Source organism: Pelophylax lessonae, assembly GCF_965119305.1.
Source record: "Pelophylax lessonae genome assembly, chromosome: 4".
In the NCBI taxonomy this organism is placed as follows: Eukaryota; Metazoa; Chordata; class Amphibia; order Anura; family Ranidae; genus Pelophylax; species Pelophylax lessonae.
The window spans coordinates 65782352-65799266 of NC_138771.1; the positions used below are offsets into that span (position 1 = coordinate 65782352).

Sequence of the window (16915 nt, forward strand, 5' to 3'; positions counted from 1 at the left end):
TCAACTGCAGGTCATATGCACATGTCAGTTGATTCTAAATGTTCTCAGAAGTGTCTCAAACGAATGCCATCAACACAGGCACAAAGCCTGGCATCACAGGTCCTTTAAATTGAGACTTGACACACTCTGCATTATATTCAAATGAGAATTTTAGTGTATGTTTACTTTTCTGGGAAAATATGCAAAAGGTGAACTAACACCATCCACCCCCCTCCCCCTCAACTTCGTTCCCCACTGTACTTACCTCCATGGATGATAAGTTGCCAGTGGCCAGGGAGATTTGAAATCTCTGATCTTCTTTCTGCAGAGCTTCTGGGACAGATTAGTGATGCTTTGTGGTGGCATTGACCAATCAGAATCACTATATTTAGTCCCAGAAGCCCTGCAGAAAGAAGAGCTAGTAGAGTGGGGGTTTCACATCCTTGGACCACTGCATCAGCTGCATGAGTATTAGCAGCTCATCACCCACAGGGGTAAATACAGAGGGAGCCATGGGGGATGGGGAGGGTGCACGTTGTTAGTTCGCCTTTTCATTTTTTCTAAAAAAGAGAACTAACCCTTTCAGTATCTGTAGTCTCTTCTATGCTCACCTGTAAAATACAATTTTTTATTATTTTGGTGACCTCTAACTAAACTATGATCGATCTATTTTAAGGATTTATGTTTTGTTCCAACTCAGCAAGTCTGTGTTTGCTTCAAACATGCAGTAAGAAAATCCTTTATTGTTGCTAATTTTACCATTAGGTTGAATATATTTTTGAAGAAAACACACATATACCAAGTAAGAACAAGAAGAAATTTCTAGTAAGTTTAGTAAGCTTAGTTTTCTCCTGAGTTAGGAGATAACTGCAATAGCTTTAGCAAGGTTGTCTTCATTTTTGTGTGAAAATGAATTAATTTCAGGAGTAAGAATTTTTCTGAACATCTTGTGGCCTCGGCTGTCAACGCTTTCAAAGGCATAACCTGGGGGAGATTGGTAGTTTGCAGGGCAGAGTTCATTTTTCTTGGCTGTATAATCAGAACGATACATGGTGCCACTTTGAAATGGAGCAGAACTGTGCAGAGCTGCATTTGTAGGCTTGAAGCTCTGAGTAGGATGAATCTCATGGGGTAGGTAATGCGATTTGAAAGTGGTCAGGTCATCAAATTTTCCTACTGCCTTTGGAATTTCATGATCCCGCTTGATCATTTCTTGACGCTTACTTTCCCAAGGTCGAAAATCTTCTTTCATTGTAGAACTTCCTTGAAAGGGCACATTGCTCCTTCTTCCATGGGAGACTGGACGAATTGGGCCAACATAACTGAGGTGGTGTGGCACGTAATCCAGATGAGTTGTAGTGTCTAGCTCCATGTGTGTAGTGGGTGGAATATATTCATAAGATTTCTGAACTTGAGTTGGAGATACTGACCAAGGCTGAAAACTATCACGGAATTCAGTGCTGCCTTGAAATCGAGCATTGCTACCAACTTTACTATAATCAGGTTTGCAGCTTTTCGTTATCTCTCCAAGTGTTCCCTTGAAATTGATGCGATTAGTAGTGAGATCATCAAATGGTTGACTACTGGGTTTATATTCTTGTTTTGGTCTTTGATACCTTGGCTCAATTTCATGAGGAACAAAAGAAGTACGATGGTTCGTGGTGCCATCAAAAGGGACATTATTGCGTTTTGCTATACCAGGAGGCTTGAAACTTTCTCTTGGCATCATTTCCTTTGGAAAAAAGTCATCCTGAAATGTAGTTGAATTTCCAAATTTAACAGTAGGAGGCTGGTAAGTATGTTCCTGCTTAGCAAGTTCTCTTTTACTGATATCCCATGCTCTGTAGTCATCTTAAAAAATTAAAACATAACACTTTTTGTTAAAGATAGTTACTCTTTGAACCCAGGTAAAAAAACACTGCACAACAGTATGCTTTGCTCACTGAATTATAGCATATTATTTGCATATACTACTATTTTAGTTGTTGAAAAGAGTTGTGTTCAAGTGGAATGTAAAGAAAGAATACACTACATTGGCAAATAGATTTAGGATTCCTTAGGTCGCATAGGACATCATCCCTTTTACATACATTTCTGAAGCCCATCAACTACCTGTCCTCTTTGTGGAATTAAGTTCCTTATATAACAGTGTTTCTCAACTGTGGTGTTGTTTGAGTTCCCACTGGAGTACCATGAGCACGGTACCCAGTTTGCCCTGGATTAGCATCATGATTTACGATGGTGCAGGCAGGCTGGTCGCCAGCACCAAAAAAGCAAATTAAGCTCTAGAGCGGGTACAGCATGTAATTTCTTGTTATGGTTTGTTGGGTGGCTTGCCCTCAACATGGCAACACATGACACTGCTGCAAAGTGGGCAGCAGGTAGGGCTGTCAGCATTCAGGAGAAGACAGAAGTTTGCCTCCTCCAGACCTGCTCCACCTCCCACCCTCTGATGCACTGCTAAAGCCAAAGGTGGTGCTTTGCCGTGAAGAGGCGACTGTATTATTGGGAGGGCCGGTGATGGGGAACTATATAATTGGTGGGCTCTGTGATGGGGCACTGTGCCACAGGGGGACTCTGTGATGGGAGGTGGACTTTATGGTTGAAGGGCCTCTATGATGGGGGGGGCTCTGAATGTGATGAAAGGATTCTGTGATGGGGGACTCTGTGGTGAATAAGAGACTATGATGTGATGGGGGGACTTTAATGTATAGGAGGGCCTCTCATGTGATAAAAGGACTCTGATGTGATGGGGGAATTTGAAATAATAGATGGGCCTCTGATGTTTTGGGGTGCCTTTGGTGTGAAGGGAGACTCTGACATGATGGGGGGCCTCTGATGCAATGTTAATTTCATCAAAGTGGTTGCGTGCATCACCACTTCTTATTTCACCACTTATTTTGGTCAGAGAGAACAACTAGTTCTTAAGAGCTGTGACAAAGAAAAATATACATCATAATGGGCTAATAAAAAAAACATAGCTGTTCTATTCGATCAGCAAAAAATGCCGTGCAGTGCAAATAACAAAAGTTGCTGTGCTGTGCAAAGGTGCAATAATTAAAAGGGTTGAAGAAATGATTGAATATATCAACAAATCAATCAACATAAAACATATGTGTCCATATGACTCCTTAGCATGAATGAACACTAAAATAACATGTCAAAATCAGCTTAATCGCATCAATTGAAAAGATAAATCAAAAGTGCAAGGTGCTAGTCCATTAAAGTGATTTAAAGTGAATAAACAGTCTCTAAAGTGCCAAAATAAGTGCAGCTGCCGCAATGGATCATTCAGGTGCTCACGATCCCACCACCAGTGATGGATGGCCTCTCACCTTATAATTTGACCAGTGTTTCACCACTAGGTCAAAAACAGCTTTATAGTATCCCCAGACAAATAGGTAGACTCGATCCTCTCATTAGGTCCTGAGTGCTCCCTGGTTGCTGCACAGATAATTAGGGTGGCTCTGTCCTCACTGTATTTCCCCAGTCTCTGTCATAAAATGGGAATAAATGGAAAACATATCTAGCGCTCTCTGTATATAAGGTATTTATTAAATAATCCAAATATTAAAACTCACATTTGTAGGCACATAAGCTGTGCGGGCTGGATAGGCATTGGATCGGCTTAGCAGATGCAGGAGAAGTTGTGTCCTGTAGCTGGATCTCGCCCGTGGTGTCTCCGCCCCCTAGACACGTATTGTCAGGTGCTGATGGGCGTGTGACTTCCTCGGTGCTAAGGTCTTTGTGACTGAGGAAGTCACACGCCCATCAGCACCTGACGATACGCGTCTAGGGGGCGGAGACACCACGGGCGAGATCCAGCTACAGGACACAACTTCTCCTGCATCTCCTAAACCGATCCAATGCCTATCCAGCCCGCACAGATTATGTGCCTACAAATGTGAGTTTTAATATTTGGATTATTTAATAAATACCTTATATACAGAGAGCACTAGTTTTGTTTTCCATTTATTCCCGTTTTATGACGGAGACTGGGGAAATACAGTGAGGACAGAGCCACCCTAATTATCTGTGCAGCAACCAGGGAGCACTCAGGACCTAATGAGAGGATCGAGTCTACCCATTTGTCTGGGGATACTATAAAGCTGTTTTTGACCTAGTGGTGAAACACTGGTCAAATTATAAGGTGAGAGGCCATCCATCACTGGTGGTGGGATCGTGAGCACCTGAATGATCCATTGCGGCAGCTGCACTTATTTTGGCACTTTAGAGGCTGTTTATTCACTTGAAATCACTTTAATGGACTAGCAGCTTGCACTTTTGATTTATCTTTTCAATTGATGCGATTAAGCTGATTTTGACATGTTATTTTAGTGTTCATGCTAAGGAGTCATATGGACACCTTTTTTTGTATGTTGATTGATTTGTTGATATATTCAATCATTTCTTCAACCCTTTTAATTATTGAACCTTTGCACAGCACAGCGACTTTTGTTATTTGCACTGCACAGCATTTTTTGCTGTTCGAATAGAACAGCTATTTTTTGTTATTAGCAATTTATTGTAGCACGATATCACTTTATATATTTATTGATTTTATGTGTAGTGATTCACTACTTTGATATTGCAGCCACAATATTTTTTGATACTTCAATACTTTATTTATTTAGTTGCGCTGATATACATTACACCTTTTTAATACATGGTTTTAATACAACCATCCTTAAGCATAATGCCATGACACTGATCTAAGGTAGGTGGCAGGCAGGGCCACCTCTGGCATTCAGGAGAGTACGGAAGTTTGCCTCCTCTGGACATGCTCCACCTCCCACCCTCTAAAAGTTTTTCAGAAAAACATTCAATTTTTGAAAAACATTTGACCATGTTCTTGGAAAATGCCTAGACACAATTTTTGCCACAATGGTGATTGCATTAAGGTGACAAGTGGTCACATAATAACTTTTGGAATGGGAATACAATGGGAATACAACATAATTCTCATATAAATAATAACAGACATAAAAGAGCTACACTTGGAGGGTTATAGTGTGGTTTCACATTTATATTGAGTATGGCGTGTGCTGCCGGGTAGGCACGGTGTTTGGATTCCCCACAAGGTTAGTGCACAATGAATCTTGTGGGCTTGATGTTCATGGTTATGGTAAATGTATGGCGAAATACACCAGAGTGAGGTTTAAAGTACCCCAAATGCCCTGTCTGACCTTTAAACTGTGACCAACAGGGTTAGAATGGACAATACTAGGACTTTGCTATGTTGCCACCCCCCTCACTATAAAAGGGTGGGTTCCCAGCAGCCATCAATTTTTCCCAGAGTTAGCTGCTATAAGGTGCTAGTGTGGTGGGTTTAATATTCTTGTATTCTTGTGAAACTCCCCCCATTCACAGTTCAAAGACTGTTCTTAGTTCTTTTTAGAACTACCATTTTGTGTGCATCAGCAACAACTGTATTTAGTTGGGCTCCCTTGCAGTGGTTATTTTATACATTTATCCATTTTTTTCTGCAGGATTAAAAAAGTTAAGTGGAGTTAAGTGTTTCAGGGTTCTTTCTTTCGGTGTAGGGGGATATATTTTGTTTTATTTTTTGTTGTCTGTGTCTTTTTTTTTTTTATCAATTTTGCTGACACAGACCTTTGCACTAAAATAGTGTGCATCAGAGCACCACATATTGATCCATCGTATCACCATAGCTGTCATTACATTTAGGCAATTATTTTAATTAATATAAAAAAAATATCAGGCCAGCCTAAAGTGAGAGGCAGAAGTTCTGCACATGGAGGTAGTAGGGGAGAAGCAAGTTCTACAGGACAAAGCGTGGTCAAGCCACACCATCCAGAGGCAAGGTACATATGCTTCATATGTAGCCTGTTATACTACTGCAGCACTGACAGGATGTAATGGTGTAGTTGAAAAAGAACAGACAGTTTTTTGGAAATGCTGTTAATGTACCCTTTTCCTCTTCTTCTGCTTATCCCATCATAGCCCTGCAAATTGGCTATGAGGGGATAGTGGAACTATTTAATCACACAAGCATTAACGTGCTGCAAGAGGATGATCTTAGTCTAACATAAGCTTTCTTTCAGCTATTGAGGGTTTGGAAGGTAGCGCCATGACCATAGAGGGAGAGAAGGGTTCAGCCACACAGCAGTCAAGGAACATCAGGAAGGTAGTAGCAAGAGACACCCTATGACTAAGCCCTGGTGGGTGGAGTAAAATGTCTCAGGGGAGTGGTCTAGTGAAGACATGTAGGCTGAGGCCACGCCTTACTGTTTATTTACATGGGCTGGTTGGGAGTCGCAGCAATCCTATCTACACATTTATCAGCAAAAGACAGTTATGTTCCAGCAGCTGGAGTTTACTGAAAAGTGACCCCTAGCAATGAGGAAGAGGCAGATGATGAGGTTGTAGGCTGTCTGTAAATGCTACCATTTGGAGAGAAGGAAGGTTCTGAATGATAGACAGAACAGCAGCAAAAGAGGATTTTGTCTAGGGGCAGTTTGCAGAAGACTAGTAAAAGTACCAGCAGTTTGGAGCCCCAAACATGAGGAAACACATGACAGCATTGCAGAGCTCAATGGGAGCAAAAGGTGTGCACTCGTCTTACTTATTTGTCCCTTTTTGCATCCCCCCTGCCACAAGATTATCCTACTGTGTCTGCCAGAAAAAAAGCACCATCTAGTAACAGGAAGGGAAGCAACACAAGGGGTTTTGAAGGCTTAGGGCAGTGATGGCGAACCTTGGCACCCCAGATGTTTTGGAACTACATTTCCCATGATGGTCAACTACAATGCAGAGTGCATGAGCATCATTGGAAATGTAGTTCCAAAACATCTGGGGTGCCAAGGTTCGCCATCACTGGCTTAGGGTATGCCACATCAAGTGGGGAAGAGGGTCATGGTGCCACCCGAGGGACTGCTTGAACCTCAGCAGAATTCTCCTACACACATTGTTGTCTCTACTAACATCCTTCCCAAGGCAGGTGTCTCTTCTGAAGCTACAGAAGCAGAAAAAAAAAATGACCACAAACCATCTCCATGTCAAACATCTTAATGATGGCAAGGACAACTGTAGGCTTTCAAGGTGCTCTCATTCTAGCTCCTGGAGTCAGCCCCCTTCTGAAAGTTTTATGGCTAGTGCTACACCACTGTGACAAATGATAGGACGATGAAAGTCAAGTGAAAATTGAAGTGAAAATTCCCTTGCAAAGTGAACAGCCTATTTGCCATTAGTAAATCAACCACACTGTTTCCAGAGCTCGATCTCAGCTGCAAAACTTCTAATGTTTGCTACAGCATAAATCCTGCATTTTACCTCAGAGTCTGAGGCCTATCATGATGCTCTGCCACTGTGTATTCTCAGCATGCGTTTAGTTAAAAAAGTTCTAATGTTTGAAGATCAACCTCAAAAGCAAAAAATTAAGATCTATATTTGACACATACTAAAATTCTTGTATGCTGTCCTGATGCTGGCTGATTCCTACCATAAACATGTCTAAAGTCCATATTTGTATTATTCTGTGAATAATCGGGGTTGTGGAGATGAGAGGGGGCTCAGAGAAAGTGGGTATGTGGTTTTGAAGTGTTTTTCTTTATTCTTTTTTTGTCCTTCTATTTTATTTTAAGACAAAGCAGTGTTGTTACTGCAGAAAAATTGAGTTCAGTTCAATGTTATGAAGTTGAGGGCTTTCATTTTATTTTTTAAGAGGAGCCTTCTTACAACTTTTAGATCTGTTGTAGCTGTTACTTAAATGGATCAATTAAGGCCTGTTATTGATTGCTAAAATAATGGAAATTGAAGAGGCACATCACTGCTAAGAGGTCCAGACACAACCTTTTATCAATAAAAGTCAGGGGGACAAGTCAAAAAGTATTCAGTGCGGTTTAGGGGTCCAAGAGCACCCTTTTCTCCAGGGCTAGACAAAGCTCTCCATAACAACCGGATGCAACCAAATCTACCTAAAAAGGCCTTATTTCAAGTTCAAAGGAATAAGATTTAGGTTCTGCTGTAATTTAGGCAAATCTAAATGTAAAAGGGAAAAAAAAAAACATTTACACATCCAAAATATGTGATATTACAATTTTTATAACAATTTTTTTGGGAAAGTTGTACTAATCTGTAACACAACATATAGCCATATGTCCACTGTGACACTCTGGTCACTTCTCTCTGGGAGCACAGATCACTTTAGGATTACATTTTGGACTTTGTTTATTGGCTTTTTGCACTTTGCACACTGGACTTTTATATCTATATATTTTCTCTTTTCTATGAGTATTATATTATATTTACCACTTTTTTAGCACTATTGGCACTTTAATATTATGTCACATATAAATATTTTGGGTTTTTAATAATTTAAGCACAAATTAATTAATTTAATATTTTTTTATATGCGCAACACTATATATTTATTTCAATTAAGCACACTATTATGAGAAGTGGAGTGTCTGCGGCAAATAACTGATCGATTTAGAGCCTCAGGGTCGCTCGCAGGACTTATTCCTTATATAGCCCTATGGCATCTCCCAAGCATGTAAATTAAAAGATTGTTTTTTTTTCCCCTAGTTACCCTTAAGCCACATTAAACTGCCATGCATAGATGTGAACCATTCCCGAGGTACAAATTGCATTTCTATCTAAAATGTAAGACTTTTACTGCATTAAAACAGACAATGTGAACAGGGTCTTAAGCAGCCCACAGAGTAAATTTTTTCACTCAACCAGTGGGCTAAACAAAAAAGTGACTTAATTCCCCCATACACATAATCGGTGTGGATGGGGGAATCCTCCCCCCCCCCCCAGCTATTGTATTTGGACTTCCCCACTGTCAGAATACACTACTCAGCACTACCGGCTATAGCCGGTGGCACTTATTTACCACAGCCCCAGCCTAGCCTGTCACCGGCTTGTGAGCCAATCGCGGGCGAGCGCACGCCCGCTGAGGCGCGCGCCAGCCCTGGCTCGTTCCCTAGGAAGTCAGTGCGTGTGACCGGCGGACCCGATGTCTGTCGGTCACTCGCGATCGTTCGCCGGGAAGGGAGAAAGGCAGGCGGCTAATGTAAACAAGCCGCCTGTCATTCTCCCCTGTGTAAAAATGGAGATCAGACGGTTCTACTATGTAGGACCGTTGATCTCTGTTTTTACACTAGTAGCCATGTCCCATCACAGTTAGAAGCACGCCGCTAGGACACACTTAACCCCTCCCTCTCCAATACAGTTAACCCCTTCCCTGCCAGTGTCATCTTTACAGTAACAGTGCATATGTATAGCACTGATTACTGCAGTAATGTCACTGGTAACCCCAAAAGTGTCAAAAATGTCAGTCAAGGGTCCGATCTGTCCGCCGCAATGTCGCAGTCCCGCAAAAAAAAAAAAAAAAAAAAAATCGCAGATCGCCGCCATTACTCGTTAAAAAAAACCCACCAAAAATGACAAAAATCTTTCCCTTTGATAGTAAATGCGATAACTTTTGCGCAAACCAATCAAAATACGCTTTTTGCGATTTTTTTTACCAAACATATGTAGCATAAAACAAATTGGCCGAAAATGTTAAAACATTTTGATTTTTACATTTTTTTGGGGGGGAATTTCATATAAAAATGTAAAAAATATTGTTATTTTTGCAAAATTTACGCTCTTTTTTTGTTTATAGCGCATGATCAAAAAAATCGCACAGGTGATCAAATACCACCAAAAGAAAGCTCTGTTTGTGGGAAAAAAAGGACGTCAAATTTGTTTTGGTACAGCGTCGCACGACCGCGCAATTGTCCGTTAAAGTCACGCAGTAAAAAATCGCAAAAAACCCCCTGGTCAGGAAGGGGGTAAAATCTTCCGGGGCTTAAGTGGTTAAGTAGGGAAAAACAAATTGGTAGATCGACTTCTACACAACCACCCTGCCCATACATGGATCTAAACTCAGTTGGTCCTTGCTGAACCAGCCAAATTTTGATGCATGCATGACTGGATTTAGTAATAGCCTAAAACTGTAACTAACCCCAGGTTGATTAACTTACCTTTATAAGTAGGGTTTGTGTCAAACTTTCCCATGTTAATTTGTCTGTTTTCAACTGGACGTGCAGGTCCCACTGGTTCTATTTTATAAGCATTAAAATCTCGGTTATAGGTTGTCCCAAGATCGATATGTCCTGGCTTTGGTTCATATTCTTGATGAGGACGGACAGGGCGGTTTGTTACATCATACGGGATAAAATCTGATCTGAAACATACATAGGTTTAATACAAAATGTACTTCAGAAACCAATGATTCAGAAAGACTAATTAAATTACACCTAAAGGATTCCTATTGTACTATTATACGTATTTTCTTTTTATACTCTACATACACTGTGAAATGCAGATTTTAAGAATAGGTGACATTCTGATTATTTATGAAGACCTTCAAACATCTACAGAGTCCCCTTGATGGATTTTTTAACAAAATAAAAATCTTACTGGTCAGTTTAGATGTTTGGAGCCAGTAATGCTATACTACGCTACTGTGTACACAACACAGAGGCCTTATCATGTATACATTCTGCTGCAGTCTATTGTCTATAGCGAACGTGAAGCTGAACTCCAGGCAAACAGCTAATTTTAACAGATGAAGTTAATGAACTTTATGGGAGTCGTTTTATCTGCTGAAGGATTTGTATTTCTGTTCATCCACTTCTGAGATTTACACAGCTCTGGGACACAGCACAGCCCTGGCAAAGCAGAAGACCTAATTTTTCTGAAGTTAAGTAACACGTACAGACTTTGTCCCTCCTCCAGCCTGTGACTGGGCAGCAAAAGGAGAAGCAGCACACTGATCAGCTCATACATCTGTCACTCTGTTGAATCCTGCTGTCAGCATGCTCCGTGCAATGCAGCACAACTGATTGGCTTCTGCTGCTTCTTCCTCGCCCAATCTGAGCTCTGCTATACAGTGGATTGCAAGTCAAACTAAGGTGCTGTGGTTACACTGTTTGCATTTAAAAATACAGAAAAAAAGTCAACAATGTATCCAGAGGTGCATCTTTTATATCTGCCTAGAGTTCAGCTTTAAGCATGGAGTCTGCTATTGCTGATCTCCTTTTCTGAAAATGCAAATTGGTTAGCTGTCATGTTGAGTGAATGGCTCTTGCACATGTGGAGTCACAGGCATGGAACAAGTATGTAGATCAGGAGTCCTGGCTTTTCTCTGAGCTTCCTGATCTGCATGCTTGTTCCAGGTTATTTACCCAGAAAGAAATTAGGCCAAAGTATCAATATGACAGTCAGGAAACTAGCATTTCCCAAAGGTGGTTAGAAATGGCTGCAATATTTTTCTCAGTGGAGCTTTCCTTTAAAGTGATTCTAAACCCCTACATATACCCAGTGAAGTGACTGGCCTTAGGTGATACACAGAGATGAAACAAATCTTCTTACAGTGGCGAAAATAGTTATTTGATCCCCTGCAGATTTTGTAAGTTTGAACACTTACAAAGAAATGAAGGGTCTATAATTGTTATAATAGGTGTATATTAAACAGAATATCAACCAGAAAAAAACACATGATACAAATGTTATAAATTGAGTTGCAGTTCAGTGAGTAAAATACGGATTTGGTCCCCTACCAACCAGCAATAATTCTGGCTCCCACAGACTGGCTACAGTCAGTGCTCATGTGGTACACAGATTAGTCCTGTCAATTTAAAGCGGTTGTAAACCTGAAAATTAGAAAAAAAAAAAAAAAAACCTGCAAGACAAAGGCATAATGAGTTAGTATGCATCGCATACTAGCTCATTATGTATTACTTACCTTAGAACGAAGCCCCGACACGGACCCCCGGACATCGCTGCGGGCGCTGCCATGATCCCTCGGCGTCTCTTCCGGGTTCTGCGGCTCTGGCGCTGTGATTGGCCGGAGCCGCGATGACGGAGTGATTTTCCGGCAAGCTCCCGGCAAGGAAAACTGAAGGTCCCCCCCGACCTTCGGAGCGCATGCGCCGCTCGCGTGAGCTGCTGCATGCACTGCAAATATCTCTTAAACCGTGCCGGTTTAGGAGATATTAATTGTACCTGCAGGTAAGCCTTATTATAGACAGGAAAAAGAGAAGACCGGGCGCCGATCTAAGTGTAGCAATAAAACATTTTATTAGCAATAACAGGAGTACTACTCACAGGAGTACGTTAAAACCAGGCATCTCGATAGAAGATGAAGAACTCTGCACACCCACCACTCTATCGAGATGCCTGGTTTTAACGTACTCCTGTGAGTAGTACTCCTGTTATTGCTAATAAAATGTTTTATTGCTACACTTAGATCGGCGCCCGGTCTTCTCTTTTTCCTGTCTTTGATCATACAGGGTCACTTCACCCTTCACTGGAGGCAGCCATCGAAGTGTTTAGCAAGCCACACCGGACTTTGTTGCACCAAAGCCCACCTTGCCCCATTTTGCTTCACGCATAGATACTGTATGCAGTTCTGATCATCTGATCGCGCCAATCTCTCCTCTCCTCCTTGCAAGCCTTATTATAGGCTTACCTGTAGGTAAAAGTGTCAAAAAGCGGGATACTACCGCTTTAAGAAGGTGCTCCTAACGACAACTCGTTATATGTATAATAGACACCTGTCCACAAAATCTCTTTCTTCCATTCAAATCCCACCATTATTGGCAAGACCAAAGAGCTGTCAAAAGTTGTCAGGGACAAGATTGTAGACCTGCACAAGGTTGGAATGGGCTACAAGGCCATCAGCAAGAAGCTTGGTGAGAAGGACACAACTGTTGGAGCGATTATTCTCAAATGGAAGAAATAGAAAATATCCATCAATCCTAGTTACATAGTAACATAGTCAGGTTGAAAAAAGAAACAAGTCCATCTAGCTCAGCTAATTAAAAAAATCACCCTTGGTCTGGAGCTCAATGCATGATTTTGCCTCATGGGGTAGGAATGATCATGAGAAAAGTGAGGGATCAGCCCAGAACTACACGGGAGGAGCGTGTGAATGATCTCAAGGCAGTTGGGACCACAGTCCCCAAACAAACCATTGGTAACACAATACGCCACCATGGATTGAAATCCTACAGTGCCTGCAAAGTCCCCCTCCTCAAGAAGGCACATGTACAGGCCCATCTGAAGTTTGCCAATGAACATCTGAATGATTTAGAGAAGGATTGTGTGCTCTGGGCAGATGAGACTAACATTGAGTTATTTGGCATTAATTTGAATTGCCGTGTTTGGAGGAAGAAAAATGCTGACTATGACCCTAAGAACACCATCCCTACAGTTAAGCATGGAGGTGGAAATATTATGCTTTGGGGATGTTTCTCTGCTAAAAGTACCGGCCGACTTAGCTGGATTGAGGGGCCAATGGACAGGGCCAAGTATTGTAAAATCTTGGCTGAGAACCTTCTTCCCTCAGCCAGAACAGTGAAGATGGGTCGTTGATGGGTCTTCCAGCATGACAATGACCCAAAACATATCACCAAGGCAACAAAGGAGTGGCTCAAAAAGAAGCACATTAAGGTCATGGAGTGGCTGAGCCAGTCTCCAGACATTAATCCTATAGAAAATGTATGCAGGGAGCTGAAACTTCGAGTTGCCAAGCGACAGCCAAGAAACCTTAAAGCGGAGTTCCACCCAAAAGTGGAACTTCCGCTTTAGGTAGTGCTAACCCCCTGACATGCCACATTTGGCATGTCATTTTTTGGGGGGGGGGGGGGAAGCGGGTACCTAGTTTTGACATGTACCCGCTCCCACTTCCGCTCGGAGCGCCGCGGCGCCCTGAGCGGAAGTTCTCCTCTCCCCCTCCCTCCCTGCAATCTTCTGGGACATGTCAGAGGTCCCAGAAGATTGCCGGCCAATCACGACGCATAGCGCCGGAGAGCAGAGAGGGAGAAGAGCGAGGCTTCGGGCGGCCGCATCGCTGGACCGTTGGACAGGTGAGTGTGTTAGGCTGGAACTCCACTTTAAGGATTTACAGAAAATCTGTAAAGAAGAGTGGACCAAAATCCCTCCTGAGATGTATGCAAACCTGGTCACCAACTACATGAAACGTCTTACCTCTGTGCTTGCCAACAAGGGTTTCTCCATCAAGTGCTAGGTCATGTTTTGCTTCGGGATCAAATACTTATTTTTCTCACTGAACTGCAACTTAATTTATAACATTTGTATCATGTGTTTTTTTCTGGATTTGTGATTGATATTCTGCCTCTATCATTTAAAATACATCTATGATAAAAATGTTAGACCCTTCATTTCTTTGTAAGTGGGCAAACTTAGAAAATCTGCAGGGGATCAAATAATTATTTCCCCACTGTGTATAAGTTGTACCTGTTTATCTGCAGTCTTCTTTCCTCGGTTCCTACATCGGTTCAAAGTGCTGGGTTTTTAAAGTTTTTCTGAGAGCTCAGAAAATGGGGAGGAGAGCTGAAATTACACACTACAGAGCTCAGTCAGGAGAGCTCTGAGGACTGATTGGAAGGAAGTGACCCCCCCCCCCTCCACACAGCACACAAGAACAGAGCGGGACTCTCAATCTGCTGGAGGTCCCTCCCCTGTCACCATTTTTCTCTTGTTGTCAGGGAAAATTGTCAGAAGTGATTCTTGGTGATAGCAGAGGAACGAAGCAGCAGACAAAAATGAGACTTAGTGCCACACACTATAAAGGGATATGATTTCTACATATTTCAGGTCTAAGGTTTACAAGCACTTTAAAGTGGAGTTCCACCCATTTTTGGAACTTTAGATCTATGTAATCCCCTTTAAAATGGCTTTTACCAATGGAAACTTTTTTTTTTTTTTTTTTGCTAGTAAATACCTTAATTTCGGCTTTATTCCTCCTCTCCTCACTTCCTGGTCCGATCGGCGATGACGTCATTCGGCGATCCGCAGTGTCTGCTGGGATGTATTCTATTCCAGAAATCTCGCAGTAGCTGTATCTGTACTGAGCCGTGCCTGCCCCGCCTCCGCCCCGCCTCCGCCTCGCCTCCTCTAATTGAGTTGCATTGTATGAATGTATTAAGGCTGTTCTCTGCCCCGCCTCCGCCCCGCCTCCTCTCATTGAGTTGCATTGTATGAATGTATTAAGGCTGTTCTCTGCCCCGCCTCTGCCCCGCCTCCTCTCATTGATTTGTAAGAGGAGGCGGGGTGGAGGCGGGGCAGAGAACGGCCTTAATACATTCATACAATGCAACTCAATGAGAGGAGGCGGGGCGGAGGCGGGGCAGGCACGGCTCAGTACAGATACAGCTACTCCGAGATTTCTGGAATTGAATACATCCCAGCAGACACTGCGGATCGCCGAATGACGTCATCGCCGATCGGACCAGGAAGTGAGGAGAGGAGCAATAATGCCGAAATTAAGGTACTTACTAGCAAAAAAAAAAAAAAAAAGTTTCCATTGGTAAAAGCCGTTTTAAAGGGGATTACATACAGCTATGTATTCCAACCTATTAAAAATGGGTGGAACTCCGCTTTAAGTGTGTTCAGAAGCCAGTTTTAAATCCATAAAAGATGACCAAATGTCTCTCTTCAGACATATTTTCTCAGAATAGCAAAAATGATTTGAACAAACGAAGACATGATTGCACTCCCTTTGCCTGTTGTCTAAAATAGTGGTCTCCAAACTGTGGCCCATAGGCCAGATGTGGTCCTTTGCTTGCCTTTATCCAGCACTTGGGGAGTTATTCCTCCCACTGATATGAGGCCCTATTCCTCACACTGACATCAATGATGGGGTGCTTTACTCCCACTCATTTTCCTCCTCCTACTGACCATAGGTGTCATTTTTTTACCCTTGCTGACCACCTAGACTGAGATATTGTCTACTTCCACTGGCCACAGTTTAGCCCCTGTAAAGTCTGAAGATTCCTGTGTTCAAAAATATTATAGACTCCAGTCTAAAAGAATGTACACACAATTTAATGTTCACATAATTAAAACCCAACCCTGGGAATTAGATAATATCTACCTTTGCAGGGGTCATATGCTCTTTATGTGTAGGGGGTGGATAAAGAGGCAATAATATCCCCCACTCCGAAGCTCTCTTCTTCTCCCTGAAGCTCCAGGCAACAGTCAGCCCCTTGGCATTACAGAGCTATTAACACTGAATTGTACCTGAAGGCAAAAGCATGTGTAGCAGGTTTTCCAGGCATTGGGCCTGAGGTGGGTCTGCCATTGTTACCGGTAACACTCCCAGCACATTTGAGCTGTAACTCCAGGTGTGAGAACTGAGACAATGAAAATTCCGGTATCTTTGGTTTGTGTGTTTTATTATATTTTGGGTATAGGAGAAGGGAATGAGTGGGATACTCCTCTGGCTCAACTAGGTACAATTTTGGGACTCTTTTAGCAAAAAATGCCTATTAGGGCTGTCTTGAAGCCAGCCGACGCTAACCAACACTTCCTGATGCTTGGATATACTGTAACACTGAAACTGTGCTGGAACCTCGACTTTAACCACTTGCCGACCGCCGCAAGTACATATACTGCGGCGGTCAGCCCCTCACAGGCAAAGTGACGTATGGGTACGTCACTAGCCTGTGAGGCTCTGGGGAGCGAGCGCGCGCCGCCGGAGGCGCGCTCCCGCTCCCGCGTGGTCACGGACTCCCCCGCGCGTGTGACCAGCGGACCCGATGTCCGCCGGTCACTCGCGATCGTCGGGTGGAGAGGGAGAAAGCCAGGCGGCTAATGTAAACAAACTGCCTGTCATTCTCCCCTGTGTAGAAACAGTGATCATACGGTTCTACTATGTAGGACCGTTGATCACTGTTCCTACAGCTCAAGCCACAGCCAATCACAATTAGAATCACGCCCCTAGGGACACACACCACCCCTCCCTCTCAAAAAAAGTTAACCCCTTCACTACCAGTGTCATTTTACAGTAACAGTGCATATGTATAGCACTGATTACTGTAGAAATGTCACTGGTAACACCAAAAGTGTCAAAAATGTCAGTCAAGGGTCCGATCTGTCCGCCCCAATGTCGCAG

General features: G+C 42.7%; 1 protein-coding gene across 1 annotated transcript in view; it reads right to left on the reverse strand.

Moving 5' to 3' along the window:
• Positions 1-299: 299 nt before the first annotated feature.
• The window catches only part of SAXO2 (stabilizer of axonemal microtubules 2), a 46422-nt gene continuing 29806 nt past the window's right edge, over positions 300-16915 (reverse strand). Inside the window, exons 3-4 of the mRNA XM_082255885.1 lie at positions 9975-10177; positions 300-1830 (exon numbers count right to left, since the gene is read on the reverse strand). Coding sequence (XP_082112011.1) covers positions 836-1830; positions 9975-10177 — 1198 coding nt within the window. The 3' untranslated portion in view covers positions 300-835. The remainder of the gene's footprint in view (positions 1831-9974; positions 10178-16915) is intronic.